The sequence below is a fragment of the Ipomoea triloba genome, chromosome 11, assembly GCF_003576645.1.
Source record: "Ipomoea triloba cultivar NCNSP0323 chromosome 11, ASM357664v1".
NCBI classification, from domain to species: Eukaryota; Viridiplantae; Streptophyta; class Magnoliopsida; order Solanales; family Convolvulaceae; genus Ipomoea; species Ipomoea triloba.
The window spans coordinates 14,241,247-14,267,090 of record NC_044926.1 but is presented as its reverse complement, the minus strand read 5'-3'; the positions used below and the strand labels follow the sequence as shown (position 1 = coordinate 14,267,090).

General features: G+C 39.5%; 2 protein-coding genes across 2 annotated transcripts; one reads left to right on the top strand and one right to left on the bottom strand.

Annotated features, from left to right (window-relative positions):
* Positions 1 to 10,808: 10,808 nt before the first annotated feature.
* LOC115995968 lies at positions 10,809 to 13,388 on the top strand. The gene is made up of 4 exons (XM_031235112.1): positions 10,809 to 11,549; positions 12,556 to 12,677; positions 12,773 to 12,888; positions 12,955 to 13,388. Exons 1-4 carry the CDS (start codon positions 10,809 to 10,811, stop codon positions 13,386 to 13,388), a joined length of 1,413 nt encoding a protein of 470 aa, XP_031090972.1.
* A 6,675-nt stretch (positions 13,389 to 20,063) lies between these two features.
* LOC115997305 lies at positions 20,064 to 22,062 on the bottom strand. Its single transcript, XM_031236841.1, has 2 exons — positions 21,950 to 22,062; positions 20,064 to 21,033 (listed from the first exon to the last, which is right to left on the bottom strand). The coding sequence occupies exon 2, from the start codon at positions 20,973 to 20,975 to the stop codon at positions 20,235 to 20,237; it is 741 nt and encodes a 246-aa protein (XP_031092701.1). The 5' UTR covers positions 20,976 to 21,033; positions 21,950 to 22,062; the 3' UTR covers positions 20,064 to 20,234.
* Positions 22,063 to 25,844: the final 3,782 nt, after the last annotated feature.

The following is a 25,844-nucleotide window of genomic DNA, read 5'->3' as shown; positions in this document are numbered from 1 at the left end:
GCAACCCTCAGATCTCTCCCCCATCAACCGGTTCAGTAGGCCCAACCCGATGCACAGTTTAGTAACAAAAGGTCCAATAAACACAGTCTGAACCTTAGGCTTTTGCTGGGTTTGGAGCCACTTTCTAGCTTGAATGCCCATGTTGATGCCAACATCATTCTCCATGCACCACATGTAGAATAGATCTTGCTTGTATACCTTGTTGCGGTTTGTGGTTCTTCCTGAGAGATTTATAACGAAGGCTAATCCGATAGCCTTCAGAGCATTGCGGGTGATGAGCTTTGCCTTCAAGTTTGAAGAGTTGTATGGGGCATTGTTTGTGATGCTTCTCCAATATCGTCTAGCAACTTCGTCTGAATCAAAATCTTCCTTGAAATCTCTGAAATATGGCATGGACACGCTCACTGCATCATGAAAACCGAGTGTAACACCCAAAGTGTTGACAGACATACTGTAATGGTTGCCGAAAAGAGTGAATGAAATAGACTCTCTTGCATTGTTGGCTTCCCTTCTGATTTCCAAGGTCGCCAAGAATTCATAAGTGACAGGCGCATAGGTGGGTCCTCTCCACTCAAACAGATAGCGGAGCTGTGGGTGCCTAAGAAGCCTATTTACTTCGGCCAAACAACCAAATTCTCTTAAGACATTATCTTCGAAGTGACGGCCAACAGAAAGCTGCTTTCCTTTATAGTTATTCACTGTTTCGAGTTGGACGGGTGTCAAGTGCCGTAGTGACCTTGACCCCGGCTCCTGCGGAGCTGTAGCTTGTTGTCGTGTCCTTGATCGACTTGATTCTCCTACATCATGCTTTGATTTCTTCGCAATTTTCTTCGAGCGTCCCATCCTACAAATTATAGAAATTAACATTCATGGTAATTGGCTTTGAATAAGTCACCATTATTTTTGTGTAAAATTCCTTGTCAAGTGAATAAGTCACCATTATTTTTGTGTAAAATTCCTTGTCAAGATAATAAGTCACCATTATTTTTGTGTAAAATTCCTTGTCAAGATAATGGATTTCAAACATATAGGGCTAAGAATTTTTCGAAAATTTCACCATAGTTTCCCTATATTTTGGACAATTCTAGCATAAGAATATCAACAATATGATTCCACTATCACACACATGCATAAAATCATCATAAGATATATCGATTTAATAGTCAAATAAGAAGTCAACTACAAAAGTCAAGAATTTTCAAAAAGTCAACTTCATCTTCTTCCCCAAATTCAAAATTAGGGTTTGAAATTGAAAATTCAATTTGGGCAATGTAGCATGTGAAAAGTCAATTTGATGGCATATAATAGTTATACAACAAGTTTATTCATCAATTCTAGCATCAATTTCATAATTTCAACAAGAAATCTAACAAACCCATTTGTTCATCAATGGTGTTCACACTTGAAGTTCAAAAATATATAACAATCCATCAATGTAACCATCAATAATGAAAGAAAACATCAAAGGATAGTTCTATGAAGCATTATAAACCAATTTAAACTTTCAAAACATTCAAAATCATGCAAGGCAAAGTAGAATAAATTTCTCATTCAAGCTCTTCCAAACTCATGAATATTCAAGGATAAAGAGTTAAAAAGATGAGAAATTACCTTGATGTTGATGTATTTGATCTTCTTTGATGGTAAAAAGTAAGAGATATGTTCAAACCTTGAGTTTGGTTCTTCCTTGCGTGGAGAAGAGAAGAGAAAAGTGGTGTTTTGGGGCAAAATGGCGTGGAGTGGCCGAACAAGGGTTTTAAACCCGTAGGGGGCTTCCACGCCGGTCACACGCGTGTGACCGTGCGTGGGAGCTCTCTGTCTCGCTCCCACGCTTGGCTACACGCGTGTGAGCGTGCGTGGGAGGCTACTGCCTCGTTCCCACGCACGGCTACACACGTGTGAGCCTCGTGTAGGTCCTCTGCATTATTTTCTCCCGATTTTTGGCCTTGCCTTCCATACCTATGTCCAAAATTAGCCTTTCCAAAGCAATTTTCAGTCCCAACTCCTACAAGTTAGTCCTCAAAACATGGTTCCAAAATGATTGTAGCAATTTATTAGAACAAAAGCATTAAAAATGAAAGCATAGAAATAATGTAAAAACATATTATTAAAACCTTGGGTTGCCTCCCAAGAAGCGCCACGGTTTACGTCATTGGCTAGACGCATTATACCTTGGTTTGAATTCAGCCATATTCCTTGGTGGTGGGTAAGAAGCATTTTGGTACCCACGTGTTCTTCCATGTAAGCTTATCATTTTTCCACTTTGGTTTTGGTTTCATTTTGGCTTTGACCTTTGTCCTTTCATCCTCATCAGGTTCTTCTTTCGCACTTTCTTTTCCATCATTTGTGGCTTGTCCATCGAATCTCAGGGTAATTTCACCTGAACTAACATCTATTCGTGCACGACAGGTAGCCAGAAATGGTCTTCCAAGAATTAAGGATTCATGGGGATCATCATCACCCATCTTACAAACAATAAAATCGACAGGCACAAGAAATTTTCCTATTCTTACTAGAACATCTTCCGCTAAGCCTTCAGGATACCGTGTGGTTCCGTCAGCTAAACGTAGAGTCAACCTCGTCGGTTTTAAGCATGGTAAGTTCAATTTCTCAAAGAGATTTGAAGACATGACATTAATAGAAGCACCAAGATCAGCAAGAGCGTTTCTAGGTTCCATGTTCTGTATAGAACAAGGAATCAACAAAGCTCCAGGGTCACCCTTCTTTCTGGGGTTTCCCTCAGTCAAGCAAGCCGAAGATTCTTGGCTTAAACAAGTAAAATTATCACAAATGTCATTCTCAAACAACTCACGGCATTCTTTGTTATTGAAAAATTTTCGGATAAAAGCATTAATTGTACCTTCTCGAGCCGTTTCTTTCTCTTTTGAACTTTTGATGTTGTCTCGTGGTAGCTCTTTTTCTTTCAGGCATTCTTCCAAAGTGGCTTTCTCCTTGTGTTCTTTCATTGATATGGTGCATGAACCGTTCACATTCTTCAATTCGAGATTGGGACTACAAGAGGTAGTATTGTTCCTTTGGTCATCTACCTTACATTGACATGTTTCACAAATAGCATCCATTGGATCACATTTCACATGTGTTTCTTCTTTGGCATCAATGGCGTTGACTCTCTCTTTCGGATTGTTTTCAGTATTACTCGGGAGTTGTCCGTAGTGGCGATCTGACATCATCTTAAACATTTGAGAAATTTGATTCTCAATTGTTTTAAGTGTGGCCTTAGACTCTTGTCGAATACTAGAAATTTCTTGTCTAATCTCTTGAATAATTTCTTGTTTCAGATTTGCCCGATCATTTTTCAGTTCCATGATCGTCCTTGTAAGTCTTTCATCTACTTCACGGATATCATCCCTCCTTTGTTGAGCAAAATCAAGTTGAGAGTCGTATTGTGGCCTGAACTGGGTCATTTGATTTCCATTTCCTTGGTTTTGATTGTACATCAGTATGTTCTTGTCATTCTGTCCACATGCAGGCTTGTTTCCATAGTTGTATTGTCTTTGCGCTTGATATCCATCATTGTTGCTATTGTTCCAACCTTCTCCCTGTTTCCAATTGTTGTTTGATCTTTGGTTTTGTCCATAAGCATTGAAATTGGAGTTCCTTTGATAATCTACCGCCTCAACTTGTTCAGATGCAGACGTAGAAGTGCAAATATTGGTGACATGAGGTCCTCCACAGATATTACAATAAAGTGTCAATGCCATGCAAGGCTTGGGCTTTCCTTCCATTTTTTCTACCATAGCCTGTAGCTTTTTGATTTCGTGATTCATTGCTTCGATTTTGGCCTCGCTCGCCACTCGATTATCAACTTCATAAAGTCCTCCATGATCTCCTCTTCGTTCATACCAACAGGATGTGTTTTTGGATATTCTCTCGATTAGTTCCTCAACTTCTTGCAAAAAGCTAGGGAGACAAAGGCACCGCTGGAGGATGAGTCAAGCGACATTTTCCCTTCATCTGTCAACCCTCCATAGAATGAGCTAATCATGTTCTAAACTTTGAATCTTCGCCAAGCCTCTCCCAAACTTTCAAGTCTTCCTTGTTTGAACTCTTGTATCATCCTTCTAATCCTCATAGTTTTTGTAATGGGAAAGAACTCGTTCATGAATTCACAATGCAATTGTTGCCACGTTCTGAAATGATTGTCGTCTTGGCTTTCCAACCATCGTGCTGCCTCTCCTATAACTGAAAATGGGAATAATTTGAGTCGAATTATTTCCTCGCTAACGCCTTCTTGTCTGTACATCCCACATGCTCGTATAAACCTTGTGATGTGTGCGTTGGGATCTTCAGATGGTAATCCCGAATATTGACTATTTTGAACCAGTGTGAGAATAGTTGGATGCACGTGAAAGTTGACATTCTCCATTGGAGGTACATAGATCGAGTTGTGCATGTTAAAATCCGGAGTCATGTAATCTGCAATTGATCTTTGTGGTTCTTGAGGATTTCCATAATATTCCTCTTCACGATTGTTCTCTTGGTTATTTGCTCTGTTAGCTTGTGGTTCTTCAATGATTGGTTCTTCATGGTGAATCGGTACTTGTGGATTAATTGGAACTGGGGGTGGATTTGGTATTGTTGTGCCTCTTCCTTGTGGATTTCTTGTTGCGCTTGATGAAGCCATTAGTGATCCTTGGGTATTTTTCCTTCTAGTTGCTCTATTAATTTCAAGGATGTAGGGTAGTAAACCTTGATTTCCTTTTGCTCGCGTGTGCATTCGCCTAGTAAAATTATCAATGAAACGAAAATTTCCACAATTGACTAGAAGTAGTCAATTGGGTTAGTAGCAAAAACAAGTAAAAACAAAACAAAATTAAATGGAATGGATTAACATTTCTCAAATCTAACATTCATGCAATCAAAGTAAACAAAAACATATGACAACCTATTGCCCTCCCCGGCAACGGCGCCATTTTGACATTGGAGTTTTATGAGTAGGGTTGAGATGTCAAAAGATATTTATGATAAAACGGAAAGTCTGTGACTCCCCGAGTGTCGATCTCGAAGGAGGGACGTGGAGGTGTGTCAAACGTTCTGAAGTTTACTTGATTGGATCATGCATAGGATTCGAGTGTGGTGAAAGGTGGATTTGTGAGTGAGAGTAATTCATTGGTTGGTTTGAGTGCAAGAGAGTAGTAAAGTAAACTAAAAGTGATTTTGTGAATATGTAAAAGGGGTAGGGATTGGATAGTGTTCATGAATATTGCATAGTGCAGTCTCTAAGGTCAAGGATTAGGATTGCTAGGATATTGTCTATTCAAGAGTGTGTTGTCTTAGTCCTTTTCCACCTTGTGTACTAAGGCTTCTTTGACTTAGGAATGCCTTCAAGCATCCAAAGTTCTAAGAGGAATTTTATCAAACACTTAAGCTACACACTATCCTACTATTCTTAAGAAGTCCATAGGAACTTTGATTGTGTCAAGCTTCAAATCCTAACTCTAATCAAAGACATGAAAGAGTCAAGAGCTCAATCTCTCATCTAGATTGGCCAAATCCAAACAAGATCTCATCAAAACAACAATCAAAAGACAAGAATAGATAATCCATCAACACAAACTCATAGATCCAAGATATAGAAATAAGATCATCACAAAAGCAATATTCAATCACACAATCCAAATCCCTAGACTAAATTAGCTACTCATAATATGAAATGCAAGCAAAAGCTAATTTAATCCAAGAACAAGATAGCTAAAATTATAGAAATGAAATAGAGATCACCTAGAGAGAAGAAGATCTTCAATCCAAGCTTGTTGTCTTCTACAATGGAGATTGATCTAATCTAGAAAACTAAGAAAAATGGAGAAAGTTCTCCAAAGGAAAAACTAAGAAAAGGAAAAGTAATTTTCTGGGCTCCCCCTTCTGAAAATTCATCAAAGGGGTTTAAATAGTCTCCGAAATGACAACCCTAGCTGAAATTCGCGCATCATCGTCTCCACGCCTCTCACACGCGTGTGAGCGTGCGTGGGAAGCTTCTGGAAAGTTTTCACGCCAGCTCACACGCGTGTGGCCTTCTAGATTTGTCCTCCGGGGCTCCGCTCTTGCCTGGTTTGCTCTTTAAGCTCATCTTTTGGTCCTATTTGCTCCCGAGGCTCCTGTTTTACTTCTTTTAAGCTAAAATAGCTTTTGTGCATCAGTTAGTGATTTTCAAGCATTTACGCACATAATTTACCAAGTAAGGATGCTATAGACGCGATAAAACACCCTAAAATGTGCCTGAAATAAGGGTATCTCGGAGTCTTATCAATGTCACAGCCGCCACAAGACTTAAGGAATTCCCTAGATATCCAGCTTGGCCCATTCTGGCTCACTTCCCCGGTCTCCGACAACCGCTCCGTGTAGGGAATTAAAGTCATCCTGCTCTGAGTTTATTCCGACTTATTTGGTGGTCGGCACCGTATCAAGCATAAGCAGCCTGTACACACACCCACCTTTTTGTCTATTGCATGGGGTTTTCCATGATCGCTGTGTATGCATGGAAACTACGAAACTTGGTTGTTGTAATCCTCGCATAATCTTCCCCAACTAATTATCACACTAGGGGAGATCATATATTTTTTTTGAGAGGATGGGGTGACCGAAAATTTTCAAGAGGTGCCACTTTACCCGACCAGGCCATCCCGATTTATTGTTCAGTTACAAACTTCTCCTCTTCGCCAGCTACCACCCAGCTCAAACAGAGAAATGAATTGGTGAAAGCATCTCCAAGCTTTCTCTGTTCCAAGAACCAACGCGAATACCTGCTGCTACTTAAGGGTTTACGTTCCGATCATGCAAGGTTGGACAACTTACACTAAAAAACACTCCTGATTCACCCGAGCATGTGCATTTCGCTGTCTATATTGTCTACTTAGCGATACAGTGAAATTGTGCTGTAGGCGGATACAGACATTTACCCTAGGGTACCGTGTCACCTTGGGGGATTCAATTGCATGCATGTTACTAAAATTCAGCTTGGCAGCAAAATCTAACGGCAAAGCTTATAGAGATTGGTATTGTAAGAGGTGATTCGTCACCAAAGAATCCCGGGCAGTCATAGAGCCACGAAAATATTCCATCACTGCTCCCATCCGCCGCCGAATTTCCCGATCCTATGGTCGAAGACAAGCATAACCTTGGCTCATAGTGATCTGAAACTCAACAGAGGCAGGCTCATAGCCTGATGCGCTCAAAGCTCCCAGACTATCCCGATCAGGTGTGCTCAAAGTCGTCATCACCAAGTGACAATTCTAGTCATTATGGTTATGTAAAGCTGACCACTCTCTCCTTATCTCAAGTGGCCGACCAGAGTACAACCAACAGAGGAGAAGATTTTGTGCCCATGGCTCCTTATCCCTGTATTACCACCTGTAATGTAATCTCCTCTAGCTCTGATCTTCCCCAGTTAAGTGGGTTAACCAGGAGAATCCCTGCCACCTATCAACGGGAAAATCCTCGGGCAGTAGTTTCATAATCTCCGTCGAGCACCGAGATCTACGCGGATCTAGAATGAGAGTTGCCCTCACCACTCCATCAGCATTGAGCCCGGCCACCTTTACATTTGTTCTCACTATTTAAGCTCCCAAGTAGATTTCTAGAACCATCACCGAGCCTGCCTCTTATTGCGGACCGATATGGATTGATAGCCCGAGCTTAGACCGTTTCATGAGATTTGGGGTAGGCAAGTTGTCTTGCAGTTTTCGCTGTCTATATCCTTCCTGATTTTGTTGAGCAAAAGGTCAATGGCTACTGGAATTCGGAGGGTATGATTCACCAAGCCGCAAGCCAGTGTCAGTACTTGCCGACGCTTAAGAGTTCACGTTCAGATGATCATCGTTGCGCCTTCTCATCTAACCAATGACAAGGACGAACGCTGGTGGTCGGCAGTCTTCCGGAGGCATGTAGATGTGCGTCGGTCTCGATCAATCGACCATATCCGAGGTAGTGGCCTAAATCCAAATATACGTGCTCGCTCATTAATTAAGGCTGGCCGATTCACTTCGACTTGCAGCGCAATGTCATCTACAATCCAGATAGACCGCTTCCGGGCATGTAGCAAGCTCTGAACAAGTCTCCAGACCTCCTCCTTGGCGATCCCTTGCAAATGGAAGTTAAGACTGCGTGCAACGTATTCCGATAGCTAGTTAAGTGAAACGACGATTTCCGAGTTTTACAACGAGTATTTCCTCAGGCAATTCACCTTTTACCTCGTCCTTAATTGGAGAGATGAGTAAGCAGATCCTATATTCCTATGTACTACTTCCCGAGCTTGCGGTTGGAGCCAAATATTGCTTTGATTCCCGAAGAATGAACGTCGACCATCAACCACGGCGGACCTGGTTCAGTTCTGATCCGGTGATTTGAAATCAGAAAGCTCTGCTTCAACAAACCTGCAGCCTCTTGATCATGTGGTCATCGCAAGAAGGGACATTCTCTACATAACTCATGTGTTCTGAACAGAGTCGTAGGCCTATTATTCAAATTTTTTAATTTGTAAATTATAATAGTAGCTTCAAATTGTAAAATGTATTAGCTTAAGTTGTAGGCTAATATATAGAAATCTGTAATAGCAAAATAAATTGCACTAAGTCCGGTTAGGTTGGCCCGTCCACCACCAGCATTATAAGTCCGGGATTGAATCCCAGCATAAGTCCTACGAAGTAGGCATTTAAATCTGGCGAAGTCGGCATTACCACCCGAGACCATATCTCCGCATCACGCCATACAGTAAAAAAGACAAGAGCCTCCAGACCTCCAAGCACAGAAGATAAAAGACAAAGAGCTCCGGGCCAATGTGATAACAAGATTTAGAGACAAAGACCTCCGGACCGCTATAATCAGATGACAAAGACCTTCCTGATCGGCTAGATTAACGCCATGAGCATAAATCCCCGATCCCATGGATCGGGTCCAATCAAAGCGCTCCCAGTGGGCCTAAAACCCCTGATCCCACGGGTCGGGACTGATCGAGGTGCTCGTCATGAGCATAAATTCCCGATCCCACGGATCGGGTCCGACCAAAGCGCTCCCAGTGGACCTAAAACCCCCGATCCCACAGGTCGGGACTGATCGAGGTGCTCGCCATGAGCATAAATTCCCGATCCCACGGATCGGGTCCGATCAAAGCGCCCCCAGTGGGCCTAAAAACCCTGATCCCATGGGTCGGGACTGATCGAGGTGCTCGCCAGGAGCATAATTCCTGATCCCCTAGACTAGTTCCAATCGAGGTACTCGCTAGGGGCCTAAAATTCTTGATAAAATCCGGACCCGCCACGGGCCTTATGTTTGACTACTTGGGCAATTATAAAAATCGATCGCTTGAACGGTAGCATTCAATCCCTCTAATCATGTTAGATGTTCGATCCCTTGATCGTAAAGTTTAAACCTTGTGAATCCCCCAACGTCCTAAAAGTTAGGCAAATCCACCATCGATACTCTAAAAATGGTCCGATGCATCGGCACCGTGAACTCGATCAAGTCATTCCCCGATCACCATCAAAAGTGAAAACGCACTCGGGAGACCATTGTATCTATTCCCTTATGCTGGCAATTCTTACAACATAGGGAATGGGGGGCTACTAGTAGAATTATAGGGCAATTCCTTTGTCCTATGGAGCTCACTTAAGCAACTCCCGACCGCAATGCGCTTCCCGAGAAAAGTGACCTCAGTAACTCTAGCACACCATAGCATACTTCCCGAGCATATTGACCTTCACAGGCCCCGTTAGACTTTCGGGTCTCCCAGCGTCCCCCCACTTGGGATTCTCAGGTCGTAAACCGAGCATAAAAGGGGAAAAATGCACCGTTCGAATAACTTCAGGTTTCAAAACCCAGTCATAATGATTAAGTGTGGTGATCAGATCCAACCAAGCGCGATCGGTTAAGAGCGATGTTGTGACCAAGTAGTCTAGATCAAGGGTTTAACCGAGTTTAAAACAATTATGACCAATTAGCCCGTGTAAAGGGCATTGGGGAAAAGCGATCCCACCAATGATCGGTGAGATCAATAGAGGTCTTTGGACTGTGATTAAATCCAATCCCTCGATTGGTAAGACTTGATCGTTGGATCTCATTTAAAAATCCAATCTCCAGATTGGTGAAACTTGACCCCTAGATCGATAAAATTCGATCTCTCAATCGTAACGCAAATCAGATCTCTCGATCGGTAGAATTCGGACGACCCTTGAAGTCCGAAAGACTGTGCTTAAGGTTGTGCTCTTTTCCTTAGCTAAGATTTTTTTCCACTGGGTTTTTTCTTAGCCTAAGGTTTTTAACGAGGCAATCAGCGTAAGTCACAAACTGTGCAGTCAGGTTTTCTAGACCGAGCCCTTCCTCATGCGCTCAACGTCAGGGCACGGACTGGGGGGACTACTTGATATGGAATATGCCCTGGGATTACTGCTATACGTATTTAAGATATTTATACAGTATCAGGTACGGGTTAGGTGCCTATATAAAGGACCATAACCCTCCATGGTGGAGGACTTTTGGCTCATCTACCTTCTTTCTAAAAGATGGAATTATAAAGGCTTTTGGAAGGGAATTTCCCGGATTTTTTCCTCGATTCTTCACATATTTCTGTACATATTCTATACCTACGGGATATACGGAATAATTTAGTCCATCACTCTTCATATTTAAGTGGTTTTATTTATAGCACTTCACCGTACGATTGCTTCCACTGTGCATTTCAAGTTGAATTTATTCATTTGAATTATATTTGTTAAAGTGTTATAATATTTTAAATTTTTAGAAAAGTCTATTCACCCCCCCCCCTAGACTTTTCCACCCTATCGGGACCAACACAAATGATGCAAAGCCCCAAGCAAGGTGTGCAAGCAGTTACTCAACCCTCACATCAAGGTCTTTACATGCCTAACCCTTACTCTTTGCCACAATCACCTTGTAATTCACCGGGACCTCAAAGCATAGCTATGGTTGCTTGTTGTGCTATTTATGGAGAAAACCATGCCTCCCAATCGTGTCAATTGTTGGATCCAAGTGGCCAAGGCTCATCTTCAAATATGGAACAAGTTGATGCAATCGGGTATACTAGGCCCCAATGCCAAGGTTTTCAAAGTTATGGTCAACAACCACGGAATCAATATGGTACTTCATGGAACAACCAAGGAAGAAACCTAACCCCGGGCTTTCAAGGGAACCAAGGAAATAGGAGTGGTAATCAAGGAAACCAATCATGGAGAGGTAACCAAAATCAAGGCCAATGGAACAATCAAAGTGGTCAAGGGTATGGAAACAATCAAAACCACCAAGGGATATCTCAAGCAACACAAGATCCGAATATGAAAACCTCCATGAGCATGATAATGAATCAAATGAGCAAGTTGCAAACCGAAGTGGAAGGTCTTCGAGCTCAACAACAAGGTGGAGGTACCCAAGGTTCTAACCAAGCCTCTTCTTCTTCTGGTGGTAAACTACCGGCCAATACCGAAAATTCAAGGAATCATGTGAATGCCATAACCACTAGAAGTGGGAAAGCCTTGAAAGATCCACCTTACCCAGGGCCGTTTCAGTCAAAATGGGGTCCTGTGCAATATTATAATTTGGTCCCTCTTATATATATATATATATATATATATAATTGTTTAAAAATTATGTCAAAAACATAAAATGTTCAAAAATAATATACCTAATATCTCACTTAAAAACTATCATGCGTTGGTCATGCTTAGATGCAAAATCATACACCAAACTTTGATATCAACCTTTTACAAAATATCATTTTCAATTGCAATTGAAGCTAATCCATTGACTCTCTCTTACAATGTAAGATACTTGATCGCAAGTAAAATTTCAACAATTTCAACATTGAAAATCTTTTTTTTTGTCAAGGCAGTAGTCAATTATTCTTTTCTTTTTACGCTTCTCGAACCCAAACCAGATAGATATTTTCTAGAAAATGTAATTATAAATCCTATTGATACAAAAAAAAAATTATATAAAATGATAGATATATGAAAATCTTATTGATGTTAGTTGTTCAATAAATAGTTAAAAATAGATAAAAATTATCAAATTATGTATTACCGCAATTAATTGATGCTTTGTAATTTTAATGTTTGAGATTTAAAGAGTTGAAGAGATGCCAAAATAAAATTTGCAAACTTGTTTGAAAACCAAAGTTATCAAAAAATTGTGGACTACTTTTGATCTTCAAATAACTTGCCAAATAACTTGCCCTTACATATGCAAAAGTTATGAACTTATTCCAATTTATCTCTATGCCACCATTCCATAATCATACCCAAATTGCCCAGCCTAATTCTAATCACATTCAAATTGCCCTGCCTATTTCTAATCATACTCAAATGAACAACTTCCATTCTTATTTATATCTGATACTTTCAAGTGATTGGGCCCCAATTTTCATGTAAAATTTTTACATAAAAAATACTACTATATCTAATATACATATATTCATTTCTTTTTATAGTTGGGTCCCCCAAATTTTAGGGGCCCTGTGCAGTGGCACTGGGAAAACATGCCTAAGGTCGGCCCTAACCTTATCCATCCAATGATCAAGTACTTGAGAAGGAAGTTGAGAAAAATGAAAGTGACCAAGGGAAAGGAGAAGTGGAAGTAGAAAACATTCTTGAAAGTAACAATGAGGAGGAGCATCTTATTCAAAGAGACAAGGCAAAAGAAAATGCTCCAATGTAAGGAAGAGAACAATACAAGCAAGAAGAGTGCACCAAAAGGCAAGAAGATAGATGACTTAGTTATTCCTTGTAACTTATTACCATTTTCACAGAGATTGTGGAGATCAAAGGAGATTGGGAGAGAGAACAAGTTCAGAGATATCAATGCCTTTTGTGGATGCAGTGACTCAAATTCCTTCATACAAGAAGTTCTTAAAGGATATTCTGAGTAACAAGAAAAGATTATAGAAGAGTGCAGTTGTAGATCTAAGTGAGGGGGCTTTGACATGTGCAGTTCTCCAACATAAATTGCCTCCTAAGTTGAAAGATCTAGGTAGCTTCACCATTCTTTGTATCATTGGTGGCTTTGTGGTGGGTAGTGTTTTGTGTGATCTTGGAGCCAATGTTAGCCTTATGCCATACTCCCTTTGCAAGAGGCTCAACCTTGGTGAGCCCAAGCCTACCACAATGACTCTCCATATGGCTGATCGCTCTGTTAAGCACCCGGTGGGAGTTCTTGAAGATATCCCGGTCATGATTGACCAATATTTTATTCCTGGAGACTTCGTGATCCTAGATATAGAGGAAGATACCAAGGTCCCCATTATCCTTGGTAGGCCTTTCCTAGCTACCGCCAGAGCCATAATTGATGTGAAAAGAGGAAAGCTAGTGATGGAGGTGACCGAGCATAAAATCGAGTTTGACATCTTCAAAATGGCCAAGCACTAACCCTCCTACTTAGACGAGTGCAATATGGTGGAGGTGATGGAAGAATGCGTTGAAGAGATGAGGATAACAAGTTTGAGGAGATAGAAGAACCCCTTGCCACATTTGAACCAATTGGGGATGAACATGCTCCTAAGGTAGAACTCAAGCCTTTGCCTCCCAATCTCCAATATGTTTTTCTTGACTCTAGTTCTTTTTACCCCGTGATTGTTAACTCTTCCTTGCAAAATAACGAAATGGAAAAATTGCTTGATGTGCTCAAAAAACATAGAAGGGTGATTGGGTATTCAATTGGGGACCTCATTGGCATTGATCCAAAATATTGCATGCATAGGACCTATCTAGAGGACAATGTCAAGCCCACCAAGGAACCTCTAAGGAAGTTAAACCCCAACTTGAAAGATGTGGTCAAAAAGGAAATATTAAAATTGTTAGAGGCCAACATCATCTACCCTATTTCAGATAGAAAATGGGTTAGTCCCATCCAAGTTGTACAGAAAAAAAGCGGGATAACGGTCATTGAAAACGAAAATAATGAATTAATTCCTACTAGACTTGTGATTGGGCACCGGATGTTCATTGATTATAGAAAGCTAAACACGTCTACTTGGAAGGACCACTACCCTCTCCCCTTCATTGACCAACTACTTGAGAGAATGTCAAACAAAAAATATTTTTTCTTTTTAGATGGTTTTTCAGGGTATTTTCAGATTTACATTCACCTCGATGACCAAGAGATGACTACGTTCACATTCCAACATGGCACCTTTGCATTTAAAAGGATGTCATTTGGTTTGTGTAACGCGCCGGCTACATTCTAAAGGTGTATGATGGCAATTTTCTCCGAGCTAGTGGAGGAGATCATGGAAGTGCTCATGGATGACTTCTCCGTCTACGGGAAGTCATTCGATGAATGCTTAACAAATCTTGATAAAGTCTTAAGCAGGTGCCAAGAGGTGAACCTTGTGCTTAATTGGGAAAAGTGCCATTTCATGGCCACCGAGGACATTGTTCTTTGGCACAATGTGTCCGAAAGAGGGATAGAAGTTAATCCAGCCAAAGTTGAAGTGATTGCTAAGTTGTCACCACCGACTACCGTGAATGGAGTGAGGAGTTTCCTAGTGCATGCCGGTTTTCACAGGAGATTCATCAAGGATTTTTCCAAGCATGCAAAGCCACTCACATGCTTACTTGCCAAAGATGTTCCATTCCATTTTGATGACTCCCGCGTGGTGGCATTTGATAGGCAAAAGGAGGCTCTTTGCCCCGACTGGACCTTGCCGTTTGAGCTAATGTGCGATGCCAGTGATTATGCAGTTGGCCCAGTATTGTGCCAAAAAAGAGACAATGCTATTATGTGATCCATTATGAGAGCCATACGCTGGATGAAGCCTAAGTGAATTATTCAACAACTGAGAAAGAGTTCCTAGCGGTGGTGTTTGCCATAGACAAGTTTAGATCTTACTTGATTGGGAGCAAGGTGATTGTGCATATCGATCATGCGGCATTAAGGTACCTATCCCAAAAGAAAGATGTCAAACCAAGATTGATTCTTTGGGTCCTCCTCCTTCAAGAGTTCGATTTAGAGATTAGAGATAAAAAGGGTTCCGAGAATGTGGTGGCGGATCATTTGTCAAAACTAGAGGGCCGAAAAGAAGAAGAGATACCCATTGATGATTCTTTCAGAGGGAAAACACTTTTCATCTTGAGTGAGCTTGGGAAAGATTATGTGCCGTGGTTTGCCAATATTGTGAACTACCTTGTGAGCGGCTACAACCCCAAAGATTTTAACTACAACAAAAGGAAAAGGTCCTTACATGATGTGAGGGATTACTTTTGGGATGAACCTCTATTGTTCAAGAGATGTGTTGATGGAATTGTGAGGAGGTGCATCCCTGAAGAGGAGTTTGTAAGTGTGTTGACCCATTGCCATTCTTCGCCCTACGGGGGGCATATGAGTGCCGACCGCACCGCATTGAAAGTTCTACAGCCAGGGTTGTTTTAGCCGGGCCTATTTGCTACAGCTAAGGAATTTGTGCGCACATGTGACAATTGCCAAAGAACCGGCACAATTTGTAGACAGCATGAGATGCCGCAGAAAGGGATTCTTGAAGTTGAGATTTTCGATGTGTGGGGGATGGATTTCATGGGTCCATTTCCCTCCTCATTTGGAAATGAATACATCCTTGTTGCGGTAGATTATGTGTCGAAGTGGATAGAAGTAGTGGCAACTCCAAGGAATGATGCTAAGACCGTGTTCAAGTTTGTCAAAAGGAATATTTTCTCATGTTTCGGCATGCCTAGGGCCTTCATAACCGATAATGGAACTCATTTATGCAACAAGCTCTTGGAAAAAGTCCTACTCAAGTATGGGATTCACCACCGACTCTCTACACCCTACCACTCTCAAACATGTGGGCAAGTAGAGTTGGTAAACCGAGAAATCAAGTCAATTCTAGAAAAAGTGGTGAGTCCTACAAGGAAGGATTGGTCTCTCAAATTAGATGATGCGTTATGGGCTCTTAGGACCGCTTTTAAGACCCCAATTGGTGTATCTCCTTTCAAGCTTGTGTTCGAGAAATCATGTTATTTGCCCGTTGAATACAAACACAAGGTTTATTGGGCGGTTTCAAGGTTGGATCTAGATGACAAATTAGCAAGGGAAAAGAGGTTAAGAACTAAAGGTATCAACTCCCCCACACTAGAACTCTTGCTTGTCCTCAAGCAAAGACAAAGAATAATCACAACCAACCCAGTGGGGTAGTTCAAGTGGCAAGTGAGCTCTCTTTGTGGGGAGGAATTTCAGGAGAACCCGGGTTCAATTCCTACAAGTGACGATTCCCCCTGGGCCAGCTCCCGTGCCTCTCGGAGCGAACGTGGGTGGACCCCGGACCGTTAAACGGACAGAGAGAAAGACCCTAATCACAACCAAGCAATGAACATTTATTTCACTTCCTTCCTGTACAACCAAACATCCACAAGCAACTCATGATAACCCAACCAAGCATCCACAAGGCCAACATGATTCTTGTAGCAAGTTGGGTTGTCATGAGTTGCTTGTGGATGTTTAGTTGTACATGAAGGAAGTGAAACAAATGTTCATTGCTTGGTTGTGATTATTTTTTGTCTTTAATTGAGAACAAGTAAAAGTTCTAATGTGGGGGAGTTGATACCTTTAGTTCTTAACCTTTTTTTACCGCATATTTTGACCATTTTTTTCTAACAAAGTGTTTTAACTTGAGTGGAATCTATGACTTGTTTGTGTGGTTTGGTCTTCTTAGATAAAGTGAGTCACAACGAGCCAATAGGAAGCTTCTTGGAACATATCGGAGCAATTTTTGAAGCCAAGATCTCACTCAAGGAGGATAGGGCGGAACGCGAAGCGGAAGGAAAAGAAGGCAAGAAGACTTCGCACGGCCGTGTGAGTGGCCATTTGGCCCCGAAAGATTCCTGCTCAGCAACGGCACCACACGGCCATGTACACGGCCGTGTGGGAGGTCGTGGATTTCGTCCTCTACACAATATAAAAGTTGTTTTTCTGCATTTTGTGTCCAAGTTCGAACCCTAGATAGCTTATACTAGTTTTCTCTCATTTCCATAGATCAATATAGCCTAGCCTAGCTTAGATTTACATTACTTTCATATTTTTGAGCTTTGTATTGAAGATTTGGAGTGGATCTCACCAACTTCTTCCTTTCATTCAATAGCAAAATGGTTTATTTCTTCATCTCTCTTCTTTACATTTATTGCTCATTTATGATTTCCTTACTTGGAATTGCAATGTTTATCTTCCAAATGAGTGAGTAGTCTTTTATTTGGGTTAGATTAGGGGGTTATTGCTTCTATTGATGCTAGATATGTGATTATTGCATAAATGAGATGAACAACCCACCTAGGGTTCTTGAGTTTGAGTTGGGTCTTATTTCTATCTTGCAATAGTTGATAGGTAGGAATTGTAATTTGTATTTGGAAAGTTTTTCATCTCAATGGGAATTAGATGGAAGACTTGAGCCTTCCCAATCTCAAACCCATTTTCCCTTCTATGGAAACAGGGGTAGATTGGGGCTTACATTAGCTTTTGGTCTTCAAGAATTTTGTTTGATACACCACGGAAGTGGGCAACCCTTGTTCTAATCCTTGTTGAGACTTGGATTTCTTTGTGCTTGCCTCAAGACCCAAGGTAAAATGTTCTTCTCCCAAACTTAAGTGTTAAAGCATTGATAGAGTAATACCGCTAATTTAACCCATCTTTTCCCATTAATATTTCCTAGATTTAATCTTGTTTTTCCCTAGTATCCAAAATTACCAAAATTATCATAGTTTGTATATCCTCGATCCAAAATGATTTACTTGAATCCTTATGGATTCCAATACCTTGGTGTCTAGAGTATAGGTAACCGCTCTTTACGCACCATAGTCTCAATCTCCAGTGGAACGACATTACACCCGTTTTCTTATCACTCTAGACACTACATCACTTTTTCACTTTCTCATCACTTTTTCACTTTCTCAAATACAGGGATAAGCTCTTTCTACTTGTTAGCACTGTTGCAAAAATCGCCGCCTAGGAGCTAGGCGCTCCTAGACCGAGGCGAATTGCTCCCTAGGCGTCCGCCTAGGTGGCCGGCCGCCTAGCGCCTAACTCGACCGACTGGGCCGAGTTATCGGCCGACTAGGCCGAATTTAACCGAGTTAACTCGGCCAACTCGGCAGAGTTAGCCGAGTTAACTCGAGCGAGTTGGCCTTGTTAATTTTATTATTATATTTATATATATTTAAATTTATTTATTTATATAAGTAAGAGAAGTAAGAGAGAGAGAGAGAGATATATATATATATATATATATAATATGATATAATATATTATATACACCCACACACATGAATTAATTTTTTTGTTTTTATAGGTTGACGCCTAGAACTGCCTAGGCGCCGCCTAGACCGCTTAGGCGCTAGGCGCTAGTTTACCGCCCGACTAGCGCCTAGCGCCTACTGCAACCATGCTTGTTAGACATTAAGGTGTATTCATGTTGAGACTTGAGAGAAAAAAAAAAGTCAATCTGAAGGTCTCTACACAATAGCTCCAAGAATCCTTTTTCTCCCCTTCAACTATGGCATAGGCAATAGGGAATAGAGATTCATTCCCATCAATACCAATTGCAGTAAGTATCATCCCCTTGCTTTGTCCTTAATATGACAACCATCTAGCCCAATAACCTTTCTACAATACTTGAAACCATCTCTATAAGCCTCCCAACACATATACATTCTATGAAATCTCTTATTTCCTCCCTCATACTCTAAATCAGATAACTTAACAAGACAAGTGGACCTTGGATTTGTTTTTTGTATCTCTAAACAGTAACTCTATATTCTGTTGAAGTTATAAAACCATGCACCTTAAGCACTAAATGTATGCACCTTAAGGTCTAATTTCACGCAAGTAAGGATTGAGAGGTTTAATTCACAGTGATGCACCTTATGCTTTGAAATCACGCACCTTAAGCACTGAATCTACGCACCTTAAGGTCTGACTTCACGCACCTAAGACTTAGCAGTTGTAATTCACAGTGATGCACCCTAAACTTTAAATCTACACACCTTAAGGTCTAACTTCACGCACCTAAGGCTTAGTAGTTGTAATTGTTAACTCTTTTTTTAAGTCAGTCTATAATGAAATTAATGCACATTAAGCTTTCAATCTTTGCACTTTACAAGTATTTCATTGTATTTCTTTATAACTATAGGTTCCCGTCGCAAAAGATCAAGGAAATCAGATGTGGTCCCTGTTGAAGAGGGTCCTAGTTAGGTTGCAGTTGTAGGTTGAATGGGCAAAAGCAAAGAAACAACGCATTAATCGGAGTGATTTGTCAATGGTTAAATCAAGGTCGTCAATGCATCAATTTTTGTATGTTGTTCAAGACATGAATCAAGCTCAAAGACATGTAACTCCTTAAGTCCATTTAACGCTTAAGGTGTGGCAATGTAAGAGTGATATAATTTAAGCTGTAAATTCTTTAGATCATATATTTAAACCTTAAGGTGTGTATATTTACTTTCTAAGGTGAATATTATTCTTAATACTAATGTTATGTGTTCAGAAACTTGTTTAAAACAGCGATAACAATTGAATGAAGAAAAATAGCCTTGATCGAATATTTCCATCGTAGGACAATCGTCGTTGTTCTTCAATTTAATAACTTGTTTGAAACGTCAATAGAATGATGAAAATAGTATACTTTATAGGCAATAATGGAGATTAGAAATTAATAAAGATTAGAAAGCAATGGAGATTATGAATCCATAAAGATTTAGGAAAGATAGGTGCGCAGAGAAACTATCGAAGGTTGTTATAACAAAAGGACAAAAAAAAAAAATCTTAATTAACCGTTCATGTTAAATTGGCGTAATGGATATTGTCCGTTAGATCAACACTTAACTAGGGCTTAAATTTAATCGAAGCAATGGATACTGTCGTTAGATCAACACTTAACTAGGGCTCAAATTTAATTGGAGCTATGCTTTGCATGGGAGCACCCATATATATATATTGAACATAAAATTTTGTAGATCGATAAAGTTAGCATTCATTTATATATAGGGACTTCATAACCTTTTATATTCATTACTCTTAAACAATAATATTATTCAAATAAAGTCACAGTGAATATAAATATCTGTGCAAAAATTTGTGAGAATCTAAGCATTACTTCTCGAAAATCTAGTCTTCTCAGATTTGAGTGTTCAACTGCATCTATACAAGTCTTAGCAAGAATCAGGCTCCCAAGTCTTTGATCAAATGAGACTTGGTTCCCATAAAACAATTGCAATTCTCCACAGAGGCATACTCTAAGAGCTTTCACTTTGATCATTCAAACTGGAACCATCTCTCATTTCCTTAGGAATACCATTCTCGTCACTGAACACATCATATTGGCTTCTGATGGTGATGTTCTGTGTCGCTGCACTATTTTCTTCTCCTTCTTGATCTATAGCCGGTTCATCTTTATCTTGCGAAACATCTTTCCCATCACTTCCCCTGTAAGATGTCACAGTTTCAAGTAAATTTTCAGATACTTTGCTAGTAGAAGACCCTTGGTCGTTTTTGTTAGTCTCATCTGAGTATGCTATTTCAACTCTTTTGCCATCTTCGTCGTTTTTGTTAGTCTCATCTGAGTATGCTATTTCACCTCTTTTAGCACTTTGCAAATTGCCCTTATTGCTAGAAGACCCTTGGTTGTTTTTGTTAGTCTCATCTGAGTATGCTATTTCACCTCTTTTGCCACCACCCTGCAAATCAACCTGAATGTTCTCCCCTTCCCCTTCTGTGCTGCTCGACGACTCTCCTTCCCCGTTACTCATGTCTAAGTTTTCTCCTCCAACATTCAACTGCCCTGCAGTCTGTTTGCGCCCTAAACTATGTACACCTTCATCCACACTGATTTTGGTTCTCACACTACCATGCTGCGGTTGTGTTATTTGATACACCAACCAGATGCAAACAACCAACCCCACTAGAAACTGAGGAACACACCCAGTCTTTAGTCCATTAGGTCTCAGGTTTCGACTACTAGCTACTATGTTCATCATGGTGTAGAACACTTTCTCCGAGCTAGAACACGAAATTTCACACTTTACAACCTGAAATCTGTTTATGCAACGGACAATGCAGACTGAATTTAGATACTCCAACTTCCACAATTTGTTCTTATGTAGCATTTAATAGTATTATTGAACACAAGGAATTCCCAGAAAAAGCATTTGAAGAACAAAACATTCATTTAATAAAGTTTTTTAAATAATTTGTTAGAACAAGATTAATTATGTTTACTGAACTTTCATCATAGCTAACAATACTTTCTCCATGCTAGAACATGAGCTTTTTTTTGTCACTCAGACTAGTCCCCATTCGCACCGGGCCGACCCAATTAATTAAGGGACAAAGTGATAGTCAGATTGGTTTTTACATACAAGAGGGGGTTCGAACTCCCGACCTCTCTCAAGGATAAGAGTGTCATGATTTAGATACACCATCTTCGACAGTTTGTTCTTATGTAGCATTTAATAGTATTATTGAACACAAGGAATTCCCAGAAAAAGCATTTGAAGAACCAAACATATTCATTTAACAAAGTTTTTTAAATAATTTATTGGAACAAGATTAATCTAAGCTGGAATCGCAAAACAAATTGATCATCAAACTCAATTACATTTAATTCAATCAAATATAATAAAATATAAGTTGATTCATTCCTCTGGTCTATATAACAGAAAGGATCACAGAACAGACAATTTTTCACTAATACATCACCCAATTTTAATATTTTATAAATATTATCCAGAACAAATCAAGGAAAACAAAAGAAAAAAAAATTAAAAATTTATCAAAGATTTCATAATCATAAAGAGGCTTTGAAAATTGGCAATTGCAGTAAATAATCATGAGCATATGAAACCATAAAGATTAGGGGATGATTAATCCCATGACGCATTAAACTTCTGAATCAGTCAAAACTTCTTAAAACGATCAAATGAATTAACGAGGAAGAAATCCAAGAATTTACCTTTAAAAGTTAGGCTAATCTTCTTGATTCTTTACTTGTAAGAACTGATCAATCTTTGAAAAACTGGTTTTGTTTCTTCACATTTCTTTTTCATTTGAGCAGTCTCTTTTATTACACTCTGCCTGTCTTTGACTCAAACGTTACTTTTTTACTTCATTGAGGAAGAAAATGTTGTGGCGGTTGGTTATAATGGCTGAATTTACCATCGTACCCTTCCTGAAAATATCGGGTTCCGTTGCAACGGTGTGTAACGTGGCGCCTGCTTTTGAATAAGAAAGTGAGTGAGGGTATTTTCGAAAGAATCGAATTCTTTCGCCGTCATTTCCATACATCAACAGCATATTCATTTTTTTCTCAAAAAAAAAACAGCATATTCATTTTGGGCTTCTTGTAGTGCGCCTGATTATTTGGCTTTGGCTGACTATAAAAGTTAGCAATGATTTAATATCAACAATATCCTCGGAGTATTAAAATTTTTTTAAATTGATCATCGTTTTTTAATTTGGACGAAATATACTCTTAATTATCAAATTTATTCCATTATTAGTCCTTCCGAACCTATCTTTAATTAAACGTTAAGAGCATGGGTAAAAGCGACCATTTATAGCGTTGGTTCACTACCCCAGCTCTGTCGTTGTCGCCACCAACTCCTTCTCCGCCGAGGACGACCGCTGTTCCAGCCCTTACAGCGCTGCCTCTTCTAAGGACATCCACCCTTTGTACGTGGGCAAGTCTCGCAGCCGATACCTAGTCGGCTTCGACATTATTGACCACCCTGTGTTCCGGGAATTGGCGGAGCGCTCCAGCAGCTACTCCGACGAGTCTATCGCTATCAGATGCGAAGTGGTGTTGTTCGAACACTTGTTGTGGATTCTTGAAAAAAAAACAAAAAAAAAACAAAAAAAAAAAAAAAGCATTCTAACATAAAAGGCTGGCATTTATTCCAAATTTCAACAAATATTTAGCCACAAGGAAAAGATCCAAACGCCATTGAACATCAACAATGCGAATATCAATACTAACCAAAAGAAGGTATTCTAAAGCCTTCTAATAGAACATACAATCCAGGACCTCATCTCACTCTGCAACTCCTTTTTCAATCTACCTTCATTAAATTTGAATCACAACTTCAACAAAAATGCTTTTGCAATCACAGAACCAGCCAACTCATTCAATTCTAATCCTCCAACACTAATCCTTCCAACAGCTTAATAGCTCAAAAGTACAAAAAATTCTCTCAAACTAGCATTACCATCTCCCTTCCCCTTCCCCTTCCCCTTATCCCTAATCCAAACATCAACTAAGGGTGTGTTTGGTAACCTGTAAAATGACTTCCAGAAAATGTTTCCGAGTTTTCTGTGTTTGACAACGTCCGGAAAATGTGGTCAACGGAAAATGTTTTCCGTTGACCAAGGAAAATCAGTTCATTTTTTCGGAAAATGACTTACGGAATTTTTTTTCGTAAGTCATTTTACGCAATCACCATAATAGCGGTTTCGCATGTTTTCGACCAAAACCAAGTCATATCACCCATGACCATGGACCAAGGAGATGGGGAAACCGCCTGAAACCTTTGCTACATTTTTTTTATTTTTTATTTTTTTTATATATTCTATTTTTTTTATTAAATACCATTATTTTAATAACTATTATAATTTTTTATATTTTAAATAAAACAATTACAATGTTTAATTATACAATTCTATCAATTTTCTAGAAAATGAATCAAACACACAAAGACAGTTTTCCATAATACATCCAAACACTGGAAATGAAATTGTTTTCCAGAAAATGACTCATTTTCCATAAAACATTTTCCAGAAGTCATTTTCCTGCTTTCCAAACGTTCAATTCCCTAAATCTCCTATCGGCTTAATAAGAGAGATCTAAAAGTGGATGTTAGATCCGACAAATCAGAGAGGCGATTGGACTCGTCAAAGCCGCCGCCGCTGGGTGAAGCAGCGCTACCGGTCTAGGAGAGAGGAGTGGTCAAGCTAAACCTGACGGTACTTCCAGCGGCAGCCTCTTTCCGACTGGTCGACGTCGTGGGCTTCAATCTTCACTGGCGATAGGGCCCAAGTTGGAAGAAGGCAAGCGCATATGCAATAACCTCGCTGCAACGGAGTGCACACCTATGACGGCTACGAGAATGAGGACTGCTTGAGGCGGTAGAGGAGCTCCACCACGACAGCATTGTTGGTCATCACCGTCGCTAATACAATCGTCCTTCAATATCAAGTGTTAGCTCAGAAAATGAAAAGGACAATTTTACCTTAAACTTAGACGCTTAAATAACCTAAGATGACGGAATGATCAACATTGAAAAGATTTTTATACTCAAGCGTCAGAATTGTCCAAATTAAAAAACGAAGACCAATTTTAAAAAATTACAGTAGGCGGAGGACCAATGTTGAATTAACTTAGTTAGCAATCATTATTGTGTGGTCATACTATTAAATAATATACATTTAGTATACAAATAATATATTTGTACGTTTTGTATATTAAAAATGTACATTGTAATTAACGAAAGTATATTATTTGAGTACTGAAAGTATATTATTTTGTATAATGTATATTAGTACACGAATAATGTACTTTTAGAGTTTTAGTATATTAAAAATGAACTTTTTGTTATGGTTCACACAACAATTTGCTAATTTGCCAAAAATTAGGGATATGACAAATTCAATTGTTATATCATGGCTCAAGGTCCATTATAGGTTAACTGCAAGCACATAATCTGAATATTATTTTGGAACAGGGTCCACAATACAAAATGGATTCTGGTCCATTGTATACTTTGCCCCTACAAAATTGTATTGGTCCATCCATGAACCTAAACTTGGTTAGTGTAGGAAAATAATACATGCACTCCCATTTCCCTCCCAACTTTTATTCTCACACACAAAATCTTGATGTAGATGTTTATATTAAGACTCACATAAAAAAAAAATCTTATTTGTCCGCAACATTAGGGAGTAAAATTTAGGGAATAAGATCTGAGAGTCCATGTAGTAAAACCCGTTAGTTTAATTATATTGTGGACAATGGTGTCTACATTTCAAGATAAATCATCAATAAATATTTATTTTTAATATATCAAATGTTCATTTTTAATATAATGCAAGTTTATTTTAGATAGTATACTAAAAATTACTTGTAACTTTTTAAAAATAAACTTATACGAGTAGTATACTAAAAAATTAACTTGTATGTCAGTAATTCATCTTACAATTTGAACCATGATCTATAATATAATGATTGGTTATTTTGGAAAATTATACCATGGATCGGACTAGGGTCCAGCTTTCATTGTGGACTCTGGTCCAAAATGGCATTCAAATTGTGTGCTTGCAATCGACAAATTATGTAGCTATAAATAAATTGAAGATACATAATATGTTAACTGCATGTACGTCTGATTGTAGCATATTTTTATAACAATTCAAATAAATACCTGGAGTATTGGGTTATCGATCCACAGCGAAGCGGGGCGCATCGAACACTAGTTACTAATATACTCATGTGAAGCTAATCCTAACGAGAATGGTGGTTGAACGGTTGCAAATGTTGTAATGAAATAGAATAATGAAAGCTAGTTGATGAAAACAAATAGAGAGAGAGAGATGGGATTTCCGGGTTTAGGTGTTTAGTCTCCTAATGCCAAGCTAAGGTGATATATGTAATTCGGGTTCTAACAAATGTGGATGATTGCTTTCACAAAGGGGAAGGAATTACTCCCATAATTCAAACCCACAATATAGAACTTTGGAATACTCACTCCCATGAGACAACCACAATAACAAATTAAGAACAAGCAACCCAGATAAAATCCCTTAACAAATTTGCCCTCTCCCAAGGTGCAAAAGTCAAGTGCAAGAGTGAGTGCTCT

What these genes read in the sequence shown, in the direction of transcription:
- LOC115995968 (XM_031235112.1), top strand. Translation starts at nt 10,809, where the DNA reads ATGATGCAAAGCCCCAAGCAAGGTGTGCAAGCAGTTACTCAACCCTCA. An exon ending in GCAAAAGAAAATGCTCCAAT is followed by an intron (nt 12,678 to 12,772) that starts GTAAGGAAGAGA and finishes CCATTTTCACAG; the next exon opens with AGATTGTGGAGATCAAAGGA. An exon ending in GTTCTTAAAGGATATTCTGA is followed by an intron (nt 12,889 to 12,954) that starts GTAACAAGAAAA and finishes TGACATGTGCAG; the next exon opens with TTCTCCAACATAAATTGCCT.
- LOC115997305 (XM_031236841.1), bottom strand. Translation starts at nt 20,975, where the DNA reads ATGATGAACATAGTAGCTAGTAGTCGAAACCTGAGACCTAATGGACTA.